This window comes from Mobula hypostoma, chromosome 14 (genome assembly GCF_963921235.1).
Source record: "Mobula hypostoma chromosome 14, sMobHyp1.1, whole genome shotgun sequence".
Taxonomy (NCBI): Eukaryota; Metazoa; Chordata; class Chondrichthyes; order Myliobatiformes; family Myliobatidae; genus Mobula; species Mobula hypostoma.
The window spans coordinates 55,899,482-55,925,324 of NC_086110.1; the positions used below are offsets into that span (position 1 = coordinate 55,899,482).

The 25,843-nt window shown below is 39.3% G+C and overlaps 1 protein-coding gene across 1 annotated transcript in view; it reads left to right on the plus strand.

Annotated features, from left to right (window-relative positions):
- Positions 1–15,282, plus strand: part of LOC134356530 (cysteine-rich secretory protein LCCL domain-containing 2-like) — a 35,270-nt gene extending 19,988 nt beyond the window's left edge. The window contains exons 8-15 of the mRNA XM_063067493.1: positions 1,163–1,223; positions 1,953–2,019; positions 2,651–2,784; positions 3,924–3,967; positions 4,070–4,142; positions 6,608–6,683; positions 11,766–11,899; positions 13,103–15,282. Of these exons, the coding sequence (XP_062923563.1) occupies positions 1,163–1,223; positions 1,953–2,019; positions 2,651–2,784; positions 3,924–3,967; positions 4,070–4,142; positions 6,608–6,683; positions 11,766–11,899; positions 13,103–13,154 (641 nt within the window). The 3' untranslated portion in view covers positions 13,155–15,282. The remainder of the gene's footprint in view (positions 1–1,162; positions 1,224–1,952; positions 2,020–2,650; positions 2,785–3,923; positions 3,968–4,069; positions 4,143–6,607; positions 6,684–11,765; positions 11,900–13,102) is intronic.
- The last annotated feature ends 10,561 nt before the right edge of the window (positions 15,283–25,843 follow it).

The following is a 25,843-nucleotide window of genomic DNA, read 5'->3' on the forward strand; positions in this document are numbered from 1 at the left end:
ATGAAAACAATTACCTTTGGTCTTTCAGCTCTTTATAAATGCTGCCACATTCACATTAGTTTCCGCTAGTTTCCTGCAAAGGCAGAAAAATCACGTTATCAATTATTTCACATTTGCTGAAGTTTTCAGTTTTTTAAAAGTTCACTTTTTGAAGATCTGGATGTCAATTACAAGACAGATATTTGTTGTCCACCTCAACAGATGAGGTGGTGTCAGCAGCCTGCTTGAATTGCTGCAGTCCTTCTCGTAAAGGGCCTTTTTTAGGAATGTTGTGCAGGCAATTTCAGAATTTACACCACCAAACCAGTATTCTGGTTCCTGAATCCTCTAAATCTACTCAGGTAATTAGATAGCTCTCAATGAAGTGCATACTAGCAGGTCTCCTTTGCAACTGATTCTGTTCCAAGCTATGCGTCAGATTAAAATGAGCAACAGGCACAAAATGCTGGCAGAACTCAGCAAGTCGGGCAGCATCTTTGTAAAGGAGTAAAGAGTCGACGTTTGGGCTGAGACATTTCATGATGTATGGATGTTCCTTGAGCGTCTTGTGTGGATTTCCAGTATCTGCTGAACCTCTTGTGTCAGATTAAAATACCCTGAAATGATCAGCATGATCAATCTTCACTTTTTATCCTCTCGTGTTCAGTATCTTTGTGCTAGCTATATTCCCTTCTTGTGTTTTTCACCTATTAGCTTAATACTGTATTAGTAAATCGCCACTAGTCAAGTCTATAACTATGTAGCAGTGAAAAAATATTTATCTTTCTCTATCCTAGATCTTTTATTTCAACTTGCGTCTATATCGCTTTAATCTAAACTTTATGGTAACAGTTTTCTTCAAACTGCCCAGTCCTATCCATTCATCCCTTCAAATGCTTGTATCAAATCACTCTTTTGTTCAAATTAAAATATTGTTTTTAGTCCTCCTTTGTGTTTGTATGTTCTCATTCTAGGCAGCTTCCCAGTACTTAGACATTGAATTCTGAGTTCTTTCTGGAGCCCCAAAGCCACAACTGTTCACTGTACAATACCTATTGATTCACCTAGAATGTTATGGATTCTCCACTGCATCCTAAATGCTATTTGGTTGCCATTTCTTTTTCACTTTGGACTTGAATTGTCTTGCTTTCAGATCATTATATAAACTCTGATTGCCTTCCAGCTCAAGTCATCAAATGTGAAACGAAAATGAGAGACAAATGCAAAGGGACAACATGCAACAGGTATCATTACTTTCTCTGTCTGTATTATTTGTGTATTATTCCTTCATTTTCATTGTTTATAAAGTTGTACATTGACAGAAATAATAGGCATAATTATCACAGCTAGCACAAATTCAGTTGTCTGAGGCAGTTTTAGTTTATTTACAGAGGAAGTATTTTCAAAAATTGCAACAGTAGAACACTCAATATTGAAATTGACTATTACACCAAGTGTCCTCCAAAGGAGATGATGGCTTCCATCTGACCCACTTATATTTATTATTTAATTTACAGCACACACAAAACGCCAGAGGAACTCAGCAGGTCAGGTAGCATCCATGGAAATGAACAAATTGTTGATGTTTCGGGCAGTTTGTTTCTTTGTGACCTCTTGATTACTGAAGAAGGGTCTCGGTTGGAAAACGTCAACTGTTTGTTCATTTTCGTGGATGCTGCCTGATCTGCTGAGTTCCTCCAGCATTTTGTGTGTGTTGCTTTGGAGTTCCAGCAACTACAGAATTTCTTGTGTTTATTCTTTAATTTGCAGTACTAATTATACAGAAAATTTTATGCGGGAGTAGCAAGCAGAAGGCCTACGCTATCAATTAGGCAATGGGGAACACACTGTAATGACGTGCAGTATTTTAGCACTTAAAACAATTAAATGTATCTTCAAAGTGTGACCTGCGGATTTCTCACATGTTCTGCACTTTCTAAAAATGTTGTCTAATTGGGTACCTTTTTGATTAGGTACAAGTGCCCAGCCAATTGCAAATCCTCAAAGGCTAAAGTAATTGGGACACTCTACTATGAAACGGTAAGGACATTCTCTCAGTTCACTTAATGCCTCAACGTCTTTTCCCAATGCGAGCTTATGCCTATGAACCTTAGCAGGATGTATGGTGTTGTAGTTGGAGCTGGAAGAAGGAAGTCTTTGGTGGATAGAGAGATCAAGAATGTGTCTGGGATAAACTTCAACCTTCATTACTCTTTCCCTCTGCAGGAATAGGCCAAGGTGATCAGCTTTACCCACCCTAGCCCTCATAGCCATGAGGAAACAAATGCATCTTGGGCCAACTTCTTCCTTTGAAAGGAACAACAGTTAATTATTAAAAAAAATAAATTGCCCTGCCCAGTTCTAAGATCCAGAACTTAGCCCATCTCTGGAACCCCTCTGTAGGTAGCAGAGATTTGCCGACTAATACTGATGCTCAATACCAATTAAGTAAGCCCTGGGGCAGAAAATCTGCCACCTCTCTATTTAAGGCAAAGGTGGAGGCTTTTATCAAGCCCATCCTTGCATGTCTTAATTAGGTTGGAACATCTGGTTTATGGTAGGCTTACTTCAGCCTTGCAGTCACAGGTTTCTAGAACCAAAATGGAGTTTTTAAGGGATTTATCAAGCAGTGAAGGAGATTTTCAACCAATTTATTTTGCTTATTTTTTAGCAATCCAGTATTTGTCGGGCTGCAATACACCGAGGGATTATTAAGAACGAATATGGTGGTCTTGTGGATATCACTCGGAAAAAAAAAATCCCATTCTTTGTCAAGTCTACCAAAAATCATATTCAGTCCATAAGGTAAGTGCATCCTGACTTACTTAAAGTGTTGGATAATTTTCCCTGTATTTGACTTAACTGCAACAAATTCCTAATGGCTATCCATATGAATTTTCAGTTTTCCCCATACACCACCACATAATAATTTAAATTGACACCATAAAGATAAAAAGGTTAGGATTATTGGTCATCTGGAGAGAAAACATCAAAGACTGTGTAATGTTGCTGTTGGGCGTGATGAATTAATTTACTGGATATCAAAGTAGGCAGCCTAGTAAGAAAGTAAAAATTAGCATTCACGCTCCCTGATCTGATTTCCATTAGTATGAGACATGAGCTCAAAATATGGTATTGTGTGGAATATCACACACTTGGAGGGTTACGTACAGTACAAGGCCTAAAGGATGTGTCCAGTGTGGGAATTGTCCTATCTGTCTGCTGAATAAACTCTTGAAGAAGTGAAGCTGTGCCATTATTTGTAACCTCTTAAGGAGGCAGGAAATGGAAGATAAATATATGGATCAGAGCAGCTCCATCTTCCTCCCTTGTGCACTTGTGAATGTGTGCACACACTTAATAATACCCATCCAATTTGAGAGGTTTAGGATGAGGTTACCGTGCAAAATCAATCTTTTTTATTGGCTGCTTGTGGTTTTCTTGCCAATAACAGTTTCACCCAGAGACAGAATAAGAGAGTTTATGCAGGTCTATTGAGATTCAGATTTAGTTGTGTTTCCATAAGACATACGACCATACGATATAGGATAGAATTAGGCCATTCAGCACATTTAATCGGCTTCTTTTTGATTCTATTGCAGTAATATGCATAATATCATGAATTGATAAGCAGATATTGTGTATTTAATATTTAAATAATATTTGAATAATCTTGTATATATTAGTTGATTAAGCATTTTTAAATAATTCATTACAGATTATGTGTTTAAATACTGAACTGTATATGTCATCATGCTACCAGGTGATAATGTCCACCTCACTTAAAGTAAAATATAAAGTTAGATTCACATTTTGGCTTCCTTTTAATTAGTTTAATGTTTTGAAGTTACAAAACGTAACAGATATAACAACAATTTTTAAAATCGTTGTCTTCATAAACCAATGCTAACCTTCAGTTTAATCTGTGTGATATTTATTTACAGCAAGTTCAAGCAAGCCAACGGATTTACTGTTTCTAAAGTGACCAGTAAGAGAACATCTTCAAATTTTAATAAATTTCAAAAGGCATTTTTTTTACTCTGAATATTTCCAATGTACTGAATGTAATTTTATAAATTTGCTTTACCAGCCCGGTCGGTTGACTGTTACGCCACAGTGGCTCAGCTCTGTCCTTACAGAAAGCCATTTTCACATTGTCCAAGGTAAGATAGTAGAAACATTACTTATTAGTATTGACTTATTAGTCCCCGCAAAATTCATAACAACTTTATGGTTGGTTAGGAAGAACTTTACTAGTAAATTATGTATTGAACAGTTAATAAGAAGTAGGTTTTGCATGGATGAAGATGTAGTTTCAAACCCTTCTTCCACGATAAATGTGCGTCATAAACTTGTTAAACAGATCTTGTTAAACTGATTAAAGGAAGAGTGAAAATATCCTGTAAATTCAATTCACTGATGGTATAGTGAAACTTGGATTAAGATGATAAGGTAATTTATTGGGGGGGGAAAAGGAAAAAAACTATCCTTTTATAGAAAGTATTCCAGATCTCAGGACTTTTCAGATGTTTTGTGGTTAGTGATGTTGTTTTAAAATGCAGTTAACTGTAATACAGGATTCGACATGTTAGTTCCTCGTAATACACACACAAGATGCTGGAGGAACTCAGCAGGCCAGGTGGCATATATGGAATTAAGTACAGTCGACGTTACTTTACATCAACTGTACTTTTTTCAATAGATGCTGCCTGGCCTGCTGAGTTTCTCCAGCATTTTGTGTGTGTTGCTTGGATTTCCTGCATCTGCGGATTTTCTCTTGTTTAGCTCCTCATAATTATTGTTTTGGAAACGCTTTGTGTTAATATAATACTACAGTTTGGAATATTCAGTGTATTTGCCTCCTATCCAATGAAAACATCCTTCTTTTGCTCTTGCACACAGATGTTCCTATTCTTAAATAATAACACTGGATTAAGTCTGGCCAAAGCTGATGATTACTACTCCATGGTTATTGACATACAGAATTAATCCTATCCAAGGACGTTGCTTGGAATATTTTACTTGTTCCTATTTTATGCAGTATTTATTATTTTACTGTTCTTAATAGTATTTTTACTCAAGTTTGAGCGTAGAACTTTTCTCTTTTGCATCTTCTAACTACGTGGTTCCAAACAAGGTCAGTGCATCAGAACAATGACTTGTTCCATGGCTCCACCTTCATCACTTTGCTAGTCTTCTATGCATACATCCTTGGCCATTCCTCAGTTACCATTTATTTGCAGCTAGTGGCGCAGTCCCTACAACCCCTCTCATCAACATAGTATCCTTCCCAACAATAGGCTGCATGCTGCAAGTTGCCCCTTCTTCCAACTAAAGATCAGAATCATCGTCATCATTATGTGATTGTGGTATTCATCATGATTGCTCTTGGCAAATATTTCTACAGAAGTAGTTTGCCATTGCCTTCTTCTGGACAGTGTCTTTACAGGATGGGTGACCCTAGCCTTTATCAATACTCTTCGGAGATTTATAACCAGGACTTGTGATATGCACCAGCTGCTTTTTACAACCATCCACTATCTGCTTCCATGGCTTCACATGACCCTGACCCTAAGCAGGTGCTACACCTTGCCCGAAGGTGACCTGCAGGCTAGTGGAGGGAAGAAGCACCTTGCACTTCACACCGCCTCCCTGAAGCACAGAATACTCGTCCTATATTTTCCATTTACACTGGCATCAGGTGCTCCTGTTTATTTTTGGTTTCAAATCCCTTAGCTAATCTATCAGTAACACCTCTGTCTCCAGCTATTCTCCAGTCTTAATGTTGCTAAAGTCATTTGTAATGCTATGATCATTTTGCATTTGCCCTTCTTGCTGTCCATCGCTTTCATCTGTGTGAGCGACAGACATTATATTTTTCATGCTTAAATTATTTACCTACTGTATATTAGCTCTTTGTTCCCACATATATTTTAATTAAAACCCGTATCTTAATTTCATGTTGTTTTGCATATCTCCTCAGCCTCTTCCTGCAATATTAATCCCATCCTCAAGCAATCTGCAATCCTCTGATTCTTTTGTGTGTACTATCTCCCTTTGTTTCATAAGAATTAATGGTTCTCAACATCTTGGTCCTAATCTCTGGACCTCTCTTTCTGCTTTTCTCTCTCAGCTAAGGATTTCTCTACACCCATCTCCCCTATCATCCCACCAACCTTTTCCTTAAAGACTAGGTATCTGTTTTCTCAGTATATTTCCATTTATTGAACACCTTGGGACACTAAGATCAATAATGAAGCTACATCCTTGCCCATTATGTGGGTATCAATCACTGCGTCAGTCTTGGCTTTGTCATGCACTCTCTATCTAAACCACTTGATGTAAAGTGTAATTCAAAAGTCAAACCGCTCTCGCCATTTTGTGAGACCACAGAGTAATATACATTGCTTGTCTCTACGTGCCTCTTTCTGTTACTACTGTTACAGTTGATTGAGTTAATTGATCGCTTTTAAAACTTTTATGTAAGATTGTCCGTGTATTTAAGGTGAAGATTTTATTATATCAACCAGTAGATTTGCGAACTTGATCTCATTCGTGCAATTAAGTTCTATAATGGATATTTTATTGTGCAATTGTCAATTCAGAGAGTTCTTTCTTTGATTTGTAGGATTAATTGTCCATCAAACTGTTTAGAGGAGTTTCCCTTCTGGGCACGGGTCATTGGCAATAAGATTTATTCTGATGTAAGTACACTGTACTTTTCTTACATTGATTGAGATCCTGTCAGTAAGTGTAGATGTTTGCCTCAGCATCATAGGGAACTACCTCATGTTGTACAATATTGCAGTAGGAAAACTGAGATGTCACAATTTGCCCTCTTGCTTCCCCTTTTGCGGTATGGATGTCCCATGTTTACTTTCTCAATTTTTGATTTTAATCCAATGCAATATCCTATTGGGAAAGAAAATTTGCCTATCTGCATAAAACATTAATCATTATGCATCATTCTTTTATTAATATTAAAAACACATTTCTGATTGCTGGATAATTGTAATGAGGAAAATAAAAGCCAGAGCTGAAACTGCTGGGGTTACTATAGACTCATTACAGAAAATTTGAACCTCCAGGGAGATTAATCTCTTTCTGAATTTTGTTTTTATATTTGAGGGACAATTACGGTTTCAGTACTAGCTCATTCTAGATCATTCTGCTGTTCTGTGCCCCTCTCGTTTACTTATTTTGCTGCCTGTACATTTCATAAGAAAAAAGAAAAATCCAGAAGAAATTGATGTATTTCTTCAGTGACAGATGCAGCAACAGTTGACATATTATCTGGCTGATGCATTAGGCTTGATTGTACTCCCTTCCCTAGGCCTCAAGTTCTACTTAAACTGTTGCAGGATGTTGTATAATAATTGAGTGGGTTCTGCTGAGTGAGAAGCCAGCAAAACCTCTATAAGCTCACACTGTGCTCTCCTCCTCTGTCTCTGCCACTGCTCTACCGCCTCTTAGAATTTACTTTTCTTACGTTCAAACACCTCCTCAATACAAATGAGTATAAAATCCAAACCCACTTTTTTTTTAAAGAGAAGGATCTCATGATGTTACTGGGTCTGATAGTGAACCCTGATCACAATTACTTTGTCTCCATTTTATTCCATTCAAAATGATTCAAGGATCAGTGACTAGGGTAATAGAGAGGGGTGTGGACCTAACTAGAATGGCTAATGAGTTTAACTCCCTGGAAGAAGAAACTTTTAAGATGGCCTGAAGTTTTTGCTTTAATAGCCCTGTAGGGCTTTCCTTAAGGGAGATTTTGGAAAAGGCTGGGTTGGTAGCGTCTGCAATTACATTTCCTGACCACTTCCCTGTGCTGCCACATACAAGTCCTGCAGTGATGATAGACTGCAGCCACTCACCTTTTCAGCTGAGCTGATAGTTCGTATATTGTATATACTTTTGTATACTGTGAGTTACCTAGGGTTATCCATGTACCTGTCCAGGAGTCTCTTAAAAGACCCTACCGTCATTCAGTCCATTTTGTCATACAACATTTTTGCATTTCAAAGACAACGTAAATTAATTTTCTAAGTGTGTATATGTTACCGTATACTACTTTGGGGTTCATTTTCTCGCAGGCATTTACAGAAAAATAAAGAAATACAATAGAATTTATGAAAAACTGTACATAAACAATTCTTGGGAAAAGAGTCTGGAAGTTATAAATCCTCATGACTCTTCAACAAACCAAGTTCTGTTAACGTGTGGAGACACCGTGTGATTGCGATTAAAGTAAACGCATTCCTGCACATCTCCAGCGTACACTCCTATTCCCAGTGGCAGTAAATCGTGGCTGACAGGTGGAGCTTTGCCAGCAATTGAGTACGGCTTCTTCACCAGTGACCAAAATAGAAAAAAGAACAATGAGACATTACTGTCTAGCTAGAATGTAATAACATTTCTTAAGCATCTAAAACTTTGACAAACTTCTATAGATATGTGGTGGAGAGTATATTGACTGGTTGCACCACAGCCTAGTATGGAAACACCAATGCCTTTGAACAGAAAATCCTACACTAAATAGTGGATACAGTCCAGTCCATCTCAGGTAAAGCCGCCCCCATCATTGAGCACACCTACATGAAACATTATTACAGGAAAGCAGCATCCATCATCAGGGACCCCCATCTCCCAGGACGTGCTCTCTTCTCACTGCCAACATCAGAAAGAAGGTACAAGAGCCTCAGGATTCACATCACCAGGTTCAGGAATAGTCATTACCCTTAACCATTGGGATGTCCAACCAAAGAGGATAACTTCACTCAACTTCACTTTATCATTGAAAGGTTCCCTCAACCTATGGACTCACTTTCAAGGACTCCTCATCTCATGTTCTCAATATTTATTGCTTATTTATTTACTGTTATTACTTTTGTATTTACATAGTTTGTGCCTTTTGAACACTGGTTGAACACTCAAGATGGCGTGGTCTTTCAATGATTCTGTTATGGTTATTATTCTATTGTGGATTTATTGAGTATGCCTGCAAGAAAATGAATCTAAGGGTTGTATGTGGTGACATATATGTACTAAATTTACTTTGAACTTTAAGGATGCAACAGTTATTTTTTTTGCAGTACACTCAGACCTGTGTCATTCTGACCAAAAATTATGGTTGCTTTATTGTTTAACAGTTAGGGAACTTGACTATTCTGTATTTAACTAAATTTATGAACATGAGTATTTTCCCTAGGCTGAATTATTATTTTAATAATTAACAAATTTTTCTTGTTTGTGAACTGCTAGGTGTTAATGATAAAAGAAAGCCTGATTTTCTGTTTACATTGGGACAGTAGACGTGCATGTGAATACTTGAATGTAGATACGGGGTTTCAATACACCTGTGTCTTCATCAAATGTGTCCAAATTTTCTTGGCGGTTTAATGATGTATGCTGGCTCTTTAGTTTTCCTCACTGATACTGCTGCCCTTGGATGACATTGTCTCAATGTCTTGTTCAGACCTCATTTGGATCTTGTGGGTCCTTGCAGCAATCATCACCCAGCCAACGGGGGACTACAGGACTGCCTGTAGAGTATCAAATTATTGATAGATAACAACACAGCAGGACTGTTCTGCTTCCGTTAGGATATTGGCTTCCCTTCAGCTTTTTCACAGAAGGCGGCACTGTGGTGTGCACATCCTATTCGTACTGTTTGGCGCTAAGCTCAAGTCCAAAACCCACATCCCAGCTATCACCAAGATGGCTTCATTCCACTGGTCCAGTATTGCATGTCTCCACTCCCTATCTCACCCACATAGTTATTGGGTCTCTTATCCACACCTCTAGGCCCTTCTCTCACCATTGTAAATCCTCACTCAGAGTTCTTCTACTCATATGCTATCCCTAATATCTGAATTTTCTTTCACACTCATCTTTGTCTTCCGATTCCAATTCACTGAATTTTATGTTCTTACCTTTCCTAAATTCTGCAATTTTCTCCTACAACAGAACAGCCAAATTTTGCACTCAAAGCACCTTTAATGTAGTTATACATCCCAAAATGTGGTATCAAGAATGCTCTTCTAATTTCAGTCACTGTTGTATTGCCTCCATTCCTTTTCTCATATGTTTTTCCAGGCCTTCTATCTGTTTTGTCTCTGGATGAATCATTAACAATCTCTTCAAGCATCTCTACTTTGTGTCTGCTCAACTTTCCTTCAAAAGCTTCTTCAAAACTATCATCTTAGGCAGGTTTTCAGTTCCTCTCTCCAACTCGATGGTTACCATCAGGGCTCTTGTTGTGGTTGCTTTTGCCTGAAAGGTTGCTCATGGATGGAGGTTGTTTATCAAAGTCAATCTGTGGATCTCTGAGTGTTTTATTTACCTTGTGTAAGGAAGGCCCAGACACAGCTTCTTGTTTGTGAGGATTCAAGGGGAAGACCTGGGAATTGATTGCTTTTTGAGGTATAAAATATTGATGAGGTAAAAGTACCTGAGTCTTATTGACCTAATGGAAAGTTACAAAATGTCTCATCTCTGCAAGTCTAACTGTGATTGCTCAGTACAAGTGGGATTGAAGTGGGTGGGGGGTAGTTTAAGCAATTCTGATTTGACATTATAGAATGAAGATTTTATTAGACCAGTCAACAGTGAGCTAATTAATTGAGGTGAAGTTTGCATCCAAGTCTTATTGGCATTGTGGTGAAGATATTTTTGTACTTTAAAGTTTTTTTGGGGTCTTGGCCAAGAAGGGTCTGTGTTCCTGACCTATTTCGGAAGCAATTTGTACTAGGATTAATGTCTGGGTTTAGATTCTGTAGAAAACTAAATGTTAAACAAACCAGTTATTAAAATCTGAAAGGTTATCCCCCCCCCCCACCCCGCCTTCAGACTTTGGTGAACTCTATCGAGGATACTTTCTCATAATTTCACTGTAAATGGTCACATTGCTGGTATTGTGTAACACCATGAATTACAGTGCCTATTAATAGCAGCTTTAGTCATCCTTGGCCAGCCTCTTACTGTTTACCAACAGAGAAGCTGCATTAAAAGCTATATTAATGCACACAAGGTGAAACCTAAACAAATTAACTATGTCAGCAAGCATAACTTAGCATAAAAGCTATGGATTTTTTAGCTCTTGATATTGTATGGTGCACATATGATCCTTTCTGTCAACTGGAATGTACCGCAGACCTTCAGGAGGGAGAACCTGTACACTTCACGGAGTTTGTTTAAACTGCACCAAGTGCCACATTTTGAACAGAATATGAAGCTCAGTTTAATTTGATCTCTTTACTACAAGATCCATCAATGCCCAGTGAAAGTATTAGTCTATTCAAGTCAGTGACATGATGGAGCCTGAGTAGATTTCCTGTATTTTTGCTGCAGAACAGTAAAAGAAAAATAACCCTCTTCAATTCGGAATGAGGAAACATGATTAATTTCTGTCCCCTCACCTTACTTGCCACATTTAGGAAGGATGGTGATGCTTTTGACTTTCTGCTGCTAATCTGAGATGAAGGGATGAACAGGAGAGTAGTATTTTTTAAGACAGGGACCAGGCACTGCAAATAAAACAAGACTGAATAAAAATCAATAGCACTTACATCAAGACTGTAAGGACAGTTTCTTACTTGGTTAAGATTGCAATAAGTGTATTGGAGGAGAAAAGGCACTCACTCTTGAGAGCAAGTAGTAACATAAAGGCTCATTTTATCTTTGCCATTTAGAGATAGCGTTTTTAACTGTGGATATCTGGAAATAGCTGCGCTATATGGAACGGTGAAGGGTTCAACTCACTCTTTCTGCTCATCTTTTAGAGATCCAGTATCTGTCGAACAGCGGTGCATGCTGGTGTAATTAAGAACCACGTTGGTGGACTTGTCGATGTGATGCCAGTGGAGAAGAAGAACCGATATAAAGGAACCTCCAAAAATGGAATTCAGTCAGAGAGGTAAGCACCGGAAAAACAGATGAAAAACACATTGCACAATATGAGAAGTTCAATTCTTTTATAGTGCTGCATAGAGCAGAATTAGAATCGGAATCAGGTTTATAATCAGCCACATATGTCATGAATTTTGTTGTTTGCGGGTATATAAAAATGCCATAAATTACACTGAGATACAGCACTGTGCGAAACTCCTAGGCACATATATACAGTATAGCTAGGGTGGCTAAGTCTGTAGTAATTTTATGTATTGCACTGTACTGTTGCCTCAAAAAAGAAGCAAATCTCATGACGTGTGGGTGATGATAAACCTGATTCTGATTTGGGTCTCTATTGTGGACTGTGAGTGGGAAGGGGGCAGGGAGAGGGGAATCATAGTTGGGGAAAGGGAGAGGGGCGGGAGCAGGAAGAACTGTAATCCACTGTAGTACGCTACCTTAAAGGACTTTAGCCATGCATACAGACCCATATGCTAGAGGCATGGGTATAGATGGTGCATTAAGAAATCCATAATTCAGGTTCCTGTTGGGATTTGGGCTAGTTGGCAGAAGCTTCCATCTGAAGCAAAGCAAGTTCCCATTAAATTTCAATATGGGATGGAGCTGTGCTACTTGAATGTCCTTTTATGTTGATGGAACGTGATGAAGCATGAACGCTTCTAAGCAAAGGTGAAAAATAACTTAAGGTCATATTTTTACTGTGGGCATTGTTGCAAAATGGGGAAAGCAAATCTTTGGAGACATAAGAGACTCTTTCTATCACCCCCCAGCCCACCCACCTACCTTCCCCCTCTGATCTGGACTCTTATCTGCCAGCTTGTGCTCCTTCTCTTCCCCCTACGTTTTTTAACCTGGCTTCTGCCCTGGTTCTGATGAAGTGTCTTTGCCCGGCATGCCAAGTATTCATTGTCCTCCATAGATGGTGCCTGATTTGCTGAGTTCCTAACCGTTTTATGTGTATTGTTGGATAGCTAATCTTCAAGATGTTCATATTTTAAAAACTCAGCAGTAAACACAAATCCCCCTAAACTTGTTGTCTCATGCACCTCCACAACAATTCTCAAATTGTGTCAGATAGGCTTCCATGAAGAAGCAAAGCTCCATTTGAATTGTAAGGATGCTGTGAAAACACAGGGAAGCAAATCTGGTATACTTTTAACGGATTTTCTCTCAGGAGTAATGAGACAATGACTTTCTTCTCTTCCAGTATAAAAAATCCTCCTGATGGAAAAGCCTTCAGAGTATTTGCAGTGGCATGAGCGAGAAGGTAATTGTGACAGAACTACTCTGGAAGCATCAGCGAACGAAACATTTACACAAACCGTGTGCACTTAACGGTAGTGATCAACCTCATCAATGAAGAATCGAACACCATCCTCAGATTATAAATCTTACATCTCATTGGCTACAAAGAAAAGTGGACTCTGGTTCGAACATTCCTCTCATTAGTGTACATAGTAAATTTGATATTTTGTTTAAATGCAGAAATATAGTTATTTACAGCAGTGCTGCTAAGTTATATTGCTCAGTATAACATAGTTAAGTATTTACTCCTAATTTGATCTCTGCCTCAGTGCAATCTATTGGAAATGATGGGTGCATGTCTCATTTACAATTGTTTGCATCAGTGCGAATGGACGAAGTACCGTGTGTGCACATTGCCGGAGACGAACCCTGGAGAACAGTTAATGGCGGAGCCTTCAGGGCTTCGTGACTCTTTCAGAGTTTCGTCAGCTTTCTCTTCACCCAGAGGTGTACCTGATAAGTCTGGTGATCATGCAGGCTCATCTACCAGAATGTGTGTTGCTCTGGATTTCCAGCATCTGCAGAATCTCGTGTGTGTGTGAAATGTTTTTTTAAAAAAAAAAGCTGCTTTCAGTTGCACAACAACAAAAAATGCCTGTGTTCCTTGAGTTTATTTGGAACCTCAGGAGCTAATAATGTAAGAATTTGCTTGAAGTTCCAAGAATTCATTTTGTGCAAACATTTTTTTTGTCTTATGGGTCTGTTGCATTCTAATGAATGCAAACTCATTTCTTGAATCAGTGCATAAGCAGATACCTTGTGAATAATGCTCTCCGCCTCTGCCTCCCCATCAGTTGTCCTTCAGCACTAGCACCTGACAGGAGTAAGGTAAAAGATGAAATGAGTCATGCATGACCCGAGACAAAAGGAAGGAATTTGTATGTTTTGGCAAGCAAGGAATGAGATGCACACAGGTGTATGTGGTGCCTTGTTGACTGAGGATTATAAGTGTCTTGTGGCTGAGCCACTCGTGTAAATACTAGCTCAAGTTAATAGAGGACCACACACAGCCCTGCACTTCACCCTCGTCCATCTAATGTTCTGTAAATAAACTAACCCTTGGTGAAATCATTCCTTTCACATTGATACCACCCTCATTCCCTCTATTCAATTACCCTCAGTCTTTGACAAATGTTTCTTATTTATTTGCTCAGAGCATGCTTTGCTCTGTCGTGGAGACCACATGACCCTATTATTACTGTTTTTTATGAATTATAGGTAATTGATGACCTTATGAACTTAACAGTTCAAGTGCATTAGCACAGTAGATAGTTAAAACAGAGGGGAAAGTAAGAAGAATTTTCTATTAAGAGTCCTTGATTACCCAGTAATCAATGTAATCAATGGATAATGTGGTAGCAATGAAGAAACAGAAGCAATATTTTCATAAATGAATCAGATCAGAGGTTCTGAAACTCTTTTTTTTAATTGCATGCCCACTTTAAAATTTATCAACTGTTTATTTGTAAGTTACCATCATGTTTAATATTATAAGCCTATAAATAACTTTTTAACAATTTAACTTTAAATGATATTAAAAGTGTCCAACATTTTTTCTATTCCATTCGTTACTTAAGAATACAGCACTATATCAAATTTTATCAATGACTAACCTGTCTAGTCTAAAGTAAACAAAAAATATGGGCATGCTAGCACAGTTTGGGAACCCCTGGATTAATGCATTGGATTCACCACTGTGGTTTAGGATTTTTTCTAGCTCTTTAATTGTGAACAAAAATCTTTTATTTCTCTTTATTGGATACCTGCAAACTGTCGGAACGAAGACTTGCATGTGCAAATTTTGACAATATTATATATAATTTATTGCGTCGGGCAACAGGGATGAAGATGGCCGCTCAACCACTTTGATTTTTGTTACTGCATCACATTGTATATTTTTTCATATCTATGTTTAAGACTAAATAGACTTACAGGCCGCTAACTATTTTTAATACTTTATAAAACTGAGTGCATTATTTCACAATAAAATGTTATTTTTCTCTCAGATTACCCAGTGTATTGCTTTAGAGCTGCACATTTATAAACTTCTGCTGTGAATTGACATCGGAAATATTTGTTGCCTGTAAAATAATTAGAAGGGGTAACCAAGACAGAAACTGTGTATATGATATGATAAAAGACTAGGAGGAGGGAGTTCAAGACTTTTGGTAATGTGAACTATTTTGCAGTTTTAGTATTATTAAATTGTGCACAACCATTTAGTGCACTCCCAAGGAAAATTGTTCTCTGTTAGCTTTCATCGCCCATTAACACTTGACAGGGTGTAAACTTTTTTCACAGTAAATCTCTCCATAAGAACAAAACTCCCCTTATCCTTAATCTCTGGGACATGTGCGAAAAGCAGGCAAAGAAATAGAAAGAAAGTCCTATAAAGTTGCCAGTTTAATTCAGAAGTAGCAACAGTGAGGATAAATTTATGCTAATGGATAGGATCAAGGATCAACTTTATTCACCATATACATGTACATGTATTAGGAAGTTCCTGTGGGGTGTTGGTCAGGGCACGACATTCACAGAGTAAACCATCTTATGTGAATTTCATTATTTTGTAACAGGTATGGGATAGCATTAGATAGAAGCCTCTTATTTTACCATTTGATATATTATTTCTCATAGTATTATACAAAATGTATATGAAATCCTGAACTACTTACTACATTTAACATTTCCTCATTTATTGAATATATTACAGTTTGGATCTCAAAACAGATAGTACACCCAACAAAGCATTTTATACCAGATGCCTCGAGTCATAGGAAAGTACAGCACAGAAGCAGATGCTTCGGTCCACCTAGTTGATGCTGAACCATTTAAACTGTCTAGTCCCATCAATCTGCACCCAGACCATAGCCCTCCATACAGCTGCCATTCATGTGCCTATCCAAACTTCTCTTAAACATTGAAATTGAGTTTGCATGCACCACTCGTGCTGGTAGTGCGTTCCACACTCTCACGACCCTCTGAGTGAGGACGTTTCCTCTCATGTTCTTCTTAACCTTTTCACCTTTCACCCTTAACCAATGGCTGCTTGTTGAAGTCCCACCCAACCTCTGTGGAAAAAGCCTGCTTGCATTTATCCTATCTATACCATAGAACCATAGAACATTACAGCACAGAAACAGGCCTTTTGGCCCTTCTTGGCTCTGCTGAACCATTTTCCTGCCTAGTCCCACTGACCTGCACACGGACCATATCCCTCCATACACCTTTCATCCATGTACCTGTCCAAGTTTTTCTCAAAATGTTAAAAGTGGGCCCACATTTACCACTTCATCTGGCAGCTCATTCCACACTCCCACCACTCTCTGTGTGAAGAAGCCCCCCCCACTAATGTCCCTTTAAACTTTTCCCCCTTCACCCTTAACCCATGTCCTTTTTTCTCCCCCTGCCTCAGTAGAAAAAGCCTGCTTGCATTCACTCTATTTATACCCATCATAATTTTATATACCTCTATCAAATCTCCCTTCATTCTTCTACGGTCCAGGGAATAATGTCCTAACCTATTCAACCTTTCTCTGTAACTGAGTTTCTCAAGTCCCGGCAACATCCTTGTAAACCTTCTCTGCACTCTTTCAACCTTATTAATCTCCTTTCTGTAATTTGGTGACCAAAACTGTACACAATACTCCAAATTCGGTCTCACCAATGCCTATAGAACCTCACCATATCATTCCAACTCTTATACTCAATACTTTGATTTATAAAGGCCAATGTACCAAAAGATCTCTTTACATCTACCTGTGACGCTACTTTTAGGGAAGTTTGTATCTGTATTCCCAGATCCCTCTGTTCTACTGCACTCCTCAGTGCCTTACCATTTACCTTGTATGTTCTACCTTGATTTGTCCTTCCAAAGTGCAATACCTCACACTTGTCTGTATTAAACTCCATCTGCCATTTTTCAGCCCATTTTTGCAGCTGGTCCAAATCCCTCTGCAAGCTTTATACCTCTCATAATTTAGTATAACACTATCAAATTCCCCCTCAAACTTCTAAGCTCCAAGGAATAAAGTGTTAACCTATTTAATCTTTCCTTATAACACAAAATGCTCCAGTCCCAGCAACATCCTTGTAAATTTTCTCTGTACTCTTTCAAACTCGTTTACATATTGCCTGTGGGGAGGTAACAAAATGTATACAATACTCCAAGTTAGGCTTCACCAACGTCTTATACAACTTCAACATAACATCCTGTCTACCGTTCTCAGTACTTTGATTTATGAAGGCCAATATGTCAAAAATTTTTTATGACCATATCTAACTACCTGTGATGCTACTTTCAATGAATTATGGATCTGTGTTCCCAGATTGTTTTGTTGTACTGCACCCCTCAGTGCCCTACTGTTCACTGTGTAAGACCTACCCTCGTAGGTTCTACTGAAGTGCAACACCTCACACTTGTCTGCATTAAATTCCATCTGCCATTTTTCAACCCATTTTTGCAGCAGATCCGAGTCCCACTCTGAGCTCAGATAGTCGTCCTCACTGTCCACTACACCCCCAATCTTGGTGTCATCCACAAATTTGCCGATCCAGTTAACCACAGTACCATCCAGATCATTGATATAGGTGTCAAACACAATGCACCCAGCACTGATCCACACGGCACTCCATTAGTCACTAGTCAGAGGGGCAACCATCTACTACCATTCTCTGGCTTCTCCCACAAAGCCAGTATCTAATCCAATTTACTAGCTCATTTTGAATGCAAGCCACTGAACCTTCTTGATTAACCTTCCATGCGAGATCTTGTCAAAGGCTGGCAGGTGGTAAGAGTGGACTCCCTCACCTCTGCCCCTTTAACCCTCAACACAGGTGCCCCTCAGGGCTATGTACTAAGCCCCCTCCTTTACTCTCTGTATACCTATGACTGTGTCGCCACCCACAGCTCCAATCTGCTAATTAAATTTACTGATGACACTACACTGATTGGCCTAATCTCAAATAATAATGAGGCAGCCTACAGAGAAGAAGTCATCACCCTGACACAGTGGTGTCAAGAAAACAACCTCCTTCAATGTTGCAAAAACAAAGGAGCTGGTTGTGAACTACAGGAGGAATGGAGACAGGGTAACCCCCCATCAACATCAATGCATCAGGGGTGGAGAGGGTGAACAGCTTTAAATTCCTCAGCATACACTGAGGATCTCACGTAGTCTGTACATACCAGCTATGTGGTGAAATAAAGCACAACAGAGCCTATTTCAATTCAGATGGTTGAAGAAGTTTGATGTGGGCCCCCAAATACTAAGAACTTTCTACAGGGGCACAATTGAGGATATTCTGACTGGCTGCACTACTGCCAGGTATGGGAACTGTACTTCCCTCAATCACAGGACTCTGCAGAGAGTGGTGCGGACAGCCCAGCGCGTCTGTAGATGTGAACCCCCCACTATTCAGGACATTTACAAAGACAGGTGTGTGAAAAGGGCCCTAAGGATCATTGGAGACCTGAGTCACCACAACCACAAACTGTACCAGTTGCTACCATCCAGGAAACAGTATCGCAGCATAAAAGTCAGGACCAACAGGATCCGCGACAGCTTCTTCCAACAGGCAATCAGACTGATTAATCCATGTTGATACAATTCTTTTTCTATGTGATATGGACTATCCTGTTGTACATAATATTTATTATAAATTGCACATTGCACATTTAGATGGAAACGTAAAGATTTTTACTCCTTATGTATATAAAAGATGTAAGTAATGAAGTCAATTCAGTTCAATAAAGTCTATGCAGACAACATCCACTGCCTTGCCTTCATCAACTTTCCTGGTAGCATCCTAGAAAAGCTCTATGATTGGTTAGAGATGATCTACCATGCAGAAAGCCATGCTGACTATGCCTAATCAGTCCATGTCGATCCAAATACAGTACTCATATATCCAGTCCCTCAGAAAACTTTAGATAAACTTTCCCACTACTAATGTCAGGCTCACTGCTCTAAAATTTGCAGGTTCATTTTTAGAGCCTTTCTTAAACACCAGAACAACATTAGCTATAGTCCAATCCTGCAGTACCTTTCCTGTGGATTTAAATATCTCTGCTAGGGCCCCTGCAATTTCTACACTTGCGTCCCACAGAGTCCAAGGGAACACCTAGTCAAACCCTAATTTGCCTCAATTCAGCAAATACTTCCATCTCTGTAATCTGTACAGGGTCCATGAAGTCAATACTGTTTTGCCTCACTTCTATAGACTCTGTGTCCATCTCCAGAGTAAATATAGATGCAAAAAATCCATTAAAGATCTCCCCTATCACTTTTGCTCCACTCATTGATTTCAGTCCCTTTGCTTTTAATATATCTGTAGAATCTCTCAGGATTCCCCTTCACCTTTTCTGCTGGGACAGCCTCATACCTCCTTTTATCCCTCCTGATTTCTTATATTCCATAAGTACCTCATTTGTTCCTACTTGCCTATAACTGCTATGCTCCTTTTTTTAATTAACCAGAGCCTAAATATTTCACGAAAACCAAAGTTGTCTAAACCTTTTATCTTCATCTTTATTCTGACAGGCACGTACACGCTCTGTACTCTCAAAAATTTCACTTCTGAAGGCTTCCCACTTACCAACTAGACCTTTGCCAGAGAACAGCCCAACCCAATCCACACATGTCGATTCCTTTCTGATACCATCAAAATTGGACTTTCTCCAACTTAGCATTTCAACCTGCGGAACAAACTTATTTTTTTTCCATATTTTCTATGAAACTAATGGCATTATAATCACTCGATGCAAAGTGTTCCCCTACACAAACTTTGTCATGTCTCATTATCCAATAGCAGATCAAGTATTGACTTCTAGGCACTGATTAAGGAAACTTTCCTGAACACACTTGACAAACTCTATCTCATCTAGTCCTTTCATAGTATGCCTTTCTTACAATACTTCTTACTTTGATATATTTGCAGCTCCTAAAAATATTTTGTTGAAATCTTATATAATAAACACCCATGTAGTAGCTAAAAGCATGTTTCATAAAGTCGTGCAAATTGCTTAACCATGTGGCAAAATAAAATTAAAAATGCACGGACTGTGTATCAACCTGTTTGCAAATGCTAAGTAGAAGATCTTGCCTAGAAGTTGCTGCCAAAAAAAAGTTTTAATAATCACTTAATGCCTTTGCTGGATAGTTGAATTTAAATTTGCAGAGGATGTGTTCAGAAATTGGTTTTCCATCTGACATATGGTAGAGTGAATTGTGGGCATGGTATGTTGCCATTGGAAGTGTTGCGACACTTGCCAACTCCCCCGCGTATCCTCGCTGATTTGATTTGACACAAACAATATTTCCCTGTATGTTTCAATGTACATGTGACAACTCAAGCTAACCAACCAAAGATCTTTCAGTGCACAGAACATATGCTGAATATGGTGTTAATGTACTCTTAGATGTCCTGAAAATATTCTGGAAAACTGAGCACAAACCTCTTAAAGGTAACACTGAGGTTTCGTGCACAAAGCATTTTTCTTAGGAGTTCATAGTTGATGTATTGACCATTGTGCATCAGAGGAAAGAACTCTCCACATGGCAACAGGCATGGACAACTTGCACAGCAACAGGAAAGCCTGCCATTAAAACGAGGTGATGGGGTGGGAGTGACATAGTGTTCCCCACTGTTTCTTGGCATTCACAAATGATCATCAAGCTCACTTGACTCCTTTGCTGTGTGTGCCCTCAATCCACTGCAGGGTGTAGGCTGACTAAGACGTAAACTGATAGATCCGAGAGAGAAAGAGAGAAAAGACTGGATACTGGAATCTGCTGTGAGAAATATACTGCTGGAGGAGCTCAGCAGATCAGGTGGCATTTAAGGCGGGAAATTAACACCCAATGCTTTAGATGGAGGGTTTTAAACCTGTCCATTCACCCCCATGGATGAAGTCTGACATACTGAGTTCCTCTGGCAGTTCATTTTAGCAAGTTATAGCTCAGGATTGACAGGAACAAAAAAGTTGCAATTATCGAAGGAGTCTCCAGTGTAGCATATGAGGGGTGATTGATAAGTTCGTGCCCTAAGGTAGAATGAGTCAATTTTAGAAAACCTAGCACATTTATTTTTCAACATAGTCCCCTCCTACATTTACACACTTAGTCCAGCGGTCGTGGAGCATACGGATCTTGGACCTCCAGAAAGTGTCCACAGCAGGGGTGATTGATAAGCTTGTGGCCTAAGGTAGAAGGAGATGAGTTATACAGGCTGAAAGAATATTTTATTAATTGTGTGTAAATACTATTTTGCCTCTCAAGGATGAACTGGATTGGAGAGTCTGTAATGCTGATCCCTTAAAAGTAGTCATATTAAAGGATCAGTCTTATATCAAATGGCTATTTTCTTCATAATTGCTCATGGGTTCATTTTAGCTGTTCATCGGCAGACTTACTTTGTTATTTTCTCCAATCTTGAGCATTTTAAGTTTTTGCAGCTGTTGTCACGTCAGTGTTTTAAGTCGACTGTTCCTTTTAGTTGTAAAAGAACAAACCACAGACAATACAGTTTCTACAGTAAATAAATTTACTTCAACACATTATAAGTACCACAGTTTGATTCACAAGACTTAGCATAGAATTGCACAGCTCAGAAACAAGCTCTTTGGCCCACTGAGTGTGCCGGCCATCAGTACATTAATCCCTTTCCAGTTCTCAGCCTTTTAAGCCATTTCCAGTGGCCACTTAAAAGCTTCTTAAGTCTTGTGAGTTTACCCCCCTTCACACCATAAGTCTGTGCATTCCAGATTTCAATCATCCCCTAACGGGAATAATGTTTCCATTTCTACCCTAAATCACCAACCCTATATATTTAAACTTTACTTCTGGCTTTAGACACCACTAAGGAAAAGGTTTCTCACTACTTGACCCATCTATGCACTCAATTAAGTACTGCCTGAATTGAATATTTTGAGTAACTTAAACCAAAACCACAAGCATGTTGTAGGAAGTAAACCCTTCAGCTTTAATCTTCCAAAATACCAGGACTGAAAATGCAATCTTTTCAATAAATTGATAGAAGACAGTTTTGTGTGTGACTTTTTGTATTCAAATTTGCCTGGTGCATTCTGGTTAAAGATGCTGCTCCTCTGCATTGGTGAGACACATCATAAGTTGGGGGGCTGATTCATCGAGCACCACTGCTCTATCTGCCAAAAACAAAACTTCCCGGCGGTCAAATATATTAATTCCGATTCCTATTCCTGTTCTGACATGTTGGTCCATGGCCTCCTCTTATGCCACAGAGAGGCCCACACTCAGGGCAGAGGAGCAATATCTTATATGCTCTCTGGGTTCAATAGGTACATTTATGTCAGAGAAATGTATACAATATACATCCTGAAATTCTTCTTCTTCGCAAACATCCACGAAAACAGAGGGGTGTCCCAAGGAATGAATGATAGTTAAATGTTAGAACCCCAAAGCGCCCCCAGCTCCCCCTCCCACACATAAGCAGCAGCAAATTGACGAGCCCGCCCACCAGCAAAAAAATCATCTGCACCCTCCACTGAGCACTCAAGCGTGCAGCAAAGCATCAATAAAGACACAGACTTGCACTATCCCAAAGACTATTCGTTCACCTGATAATTCGACATATCACAGGCTCTCTCTCTCCCTAATAAGGGAAAAAGGGCTGTCCCCATTTCACAGCGAGAGGGGAGACATAGCAAAATAACAGGGTAGCCTCCAACCTGTCGTGGTGTATGTAGGCACTAACGATATAGGAAGAAAGCGGGATGAGGTCCTACAAACTGAATTTAGGGAGCTAGGAGAAGGACCTCAAAGGTAATAATCTCAGGATTATTACCAGTGCCACACGCTAAACAGAGTTGGAATAGCAGGATAGCTAGAATGAATATGTGGCTTGAGCAGTGGTGCAGGAGGGAGGGTTTCAGATTCTCGGGGCATTGGAATCGCTTCTGGGGGAGGTGGGACCAGTACCATCCGGACAGTCTACATCTGGGCAGGGCTGGGATCAATGTCCTAGGGAGATCATTTGCTAGTGCTGTTGGGGTGGCTTTAAACTAATATGGCAGGAGGATGGGAAGCCACACAGAAAAGAAAAGGGTAGTGATGCAGAGACCAAAGTTAGAGTTAGTGAAGAAAAATGTAAGAGTAGAGTGCATAAAAGTAAAAAGCAAAAATCGCATAGGTCACTAGATTCTAAAAGGGCAATGAGTATAAAGGCACTTTATCTAAATGCCCGTAGTATTAGAAAAGAGGTTAGTGAACTTGTGGTACAGATCAGTACCAAGGCATATGATTTAGTAGAAAACGGGTTGCAGGGTGGAAATATCTGGGAATTAAATATCCAAGGGTATCAGGTAATATAAAAAGATAGACAGGAAGACAGAGGAGGTGGGTGGCGCTCTTGATTAGGGATGAGATCAGGGTGATTGTGAGAGATGATATAAGATCTACGGAGCAGAATATTGAGTCCATCTGGGTAGAGATTAAGAATAGTAAAAGGAAAAAATCACTGGTGGGTCTTGTCTGTAGGCAACCTAAAAAAAATGTTGCAGTGGCAGAAGTGATTAACCAAGAAATAACTGAGGCTTGTAAGAACAGAACGACAGTTGTCATGGGGGATTTTAACTTCCACATAGATTGGGTGAATCAGGTTGGTCAAGGAAGTCTTGAGGACTTCATAGAATGCATCCGTGATGGCTTTCTTGAGCAGCTTGTTAGTGAACATACAAGGGAAAATATTATCTTAGATCTAGTCCTGTGCAATGAGACAAGTAAGATTAACGAACTTGTAGTCAGGGATCCTCTTGGAAAGAGAGATCATAATATGATTAAATTTCACATACAGATGGAGGATGAAATAGTTAGATCTAAAACTAGTGTATTATGCTTGAACAAGGGAGACTACAATGGGATGAGGGAGGAGTTGGCTGATGTGGATAGGGAGCACAGGCTATTTGGTAGGACAGTTGAGGAACAGTGGAATACTTTCAAAGAGATTTTTCACAGTGCTCAACAAAAGTATATTCCAGTCAAAAGTAAGGATAGTAAGTGTGGGGAGAGCCAGCCTTGGATAACTAAGGAAATAAAAGATAGTATCAAATTAAAAGCTCATGTGTACAAAGTCACAGAGTAGTGGGAGACTGGAGGATTGGGAAAACTTTAGAAAGCAACAAAGAACAACTAAACAAGAAATAAGGAAAGGGAAGATAGATTATGAAAGTAAATTAGCACAAAATATAAACACAGATAGCAAAAGTTTTCATAAATATATAAAGCGTAAGAAGGTGGCTAAAGTCAAATAGTCATAGTCATAGTCACACTTTATTGATCCTGGGGGAAATTGGTTTTCGTTACAATTGCACCATAAATAATAAATAGTAATAGAAATAGTAATAGTAATAGTCATGGAAATAATAAATAGTAATAGAATAGTAATAGAAAAATAGTAATAAGTAGTTAAATAGTAATATGTAAATTATGCCAGTAAATTATGAAGTAAGTCCAGGACCAGCCTATTGGCTCAGGGTGTCTGACCCTCCAAGGGAGGAGTTGTAAAGTTTGATGGCCACAGGCAGGAATGACTTCCTATGACGCTCAGTGTTGCACCTCAGTGGAATGAGTCTCTGGCTGAATGTACTCCTGTGCCCATCCAGTACATTATGTAGTGGATGGGAGACATTGACCAAGATGGCATGCAACTTAGACAACATCCTCTTTTCAGACACCACCGTGAGAGAGTCCAGTTCCATCCCCATAACATCACTGGCCTTACAAATGAGTCTGTTGATTCTGTTGGTGTCTGCTACCCTCAGCCTGCTGCCCCAGCACACAACAGCAAACATGATAGCACTGGCCACCACAGACTCGTAGAACATCCTCAGCATCGTCCGGCAGATGTTAAAGGACCTCAGTCTCCTCAGGAAGTAGAAACGGCTCTGACCCTTCTTGTAGACAGCCTCAGTGTTCTTAGACCAGTCCAGCTTATTGTCAATTTGTATCCCCAGGTATTTGTAATCCTCCACCATGTCCACACTGTCAATGTAGGTCCCTTGGGAAACGAGAAGGGGAAATTGATATTGGGTGATAAGGAAATGGCTGAGGCATTGAACAACTATTTTGTGTTGGTCTTAACAGTGGAGGACACATCTAATATGCTAAAGAAGGAAGTTATGAACGAAATGGGAGGTGAGGACCTCGATAAAATCACAGTCACTAAAGAGATAGTGATGAGCAAACTAGAGGGCCTTAAGGTAGATAAGTCACCTGATCCTGATGGGATGCATCCCAGGTTGATGAGGGAATTGGCAGAGGTTATAGCAGACATATTGGTAATCATGTATGAAAACTCTCTAGACTCTGGGCAGGTCCCGGCAGATTGGAAGATAGCAAATGTCATGCCACTTTTTAAAAAAGGATGTAGGCAAAAGCCGGGCAACTATAGGCCAGTTAGCTTAACATCTGTAGTCAGGAAAATGCTTGAAGCTACCATTAAGGAAGAAATAGTGAAACATTTAGAATGGAGTGGATCCATTAAACAGACACAGTATGGATTAAGAAAGGGAAGGTCCTGTTTGACAAACTTACCGGAGTTCTTTGAGGACGTAATGAGTGCAGTGGATAGAGGGGAACAGGTGGATGTCATATTCTTGGATTTC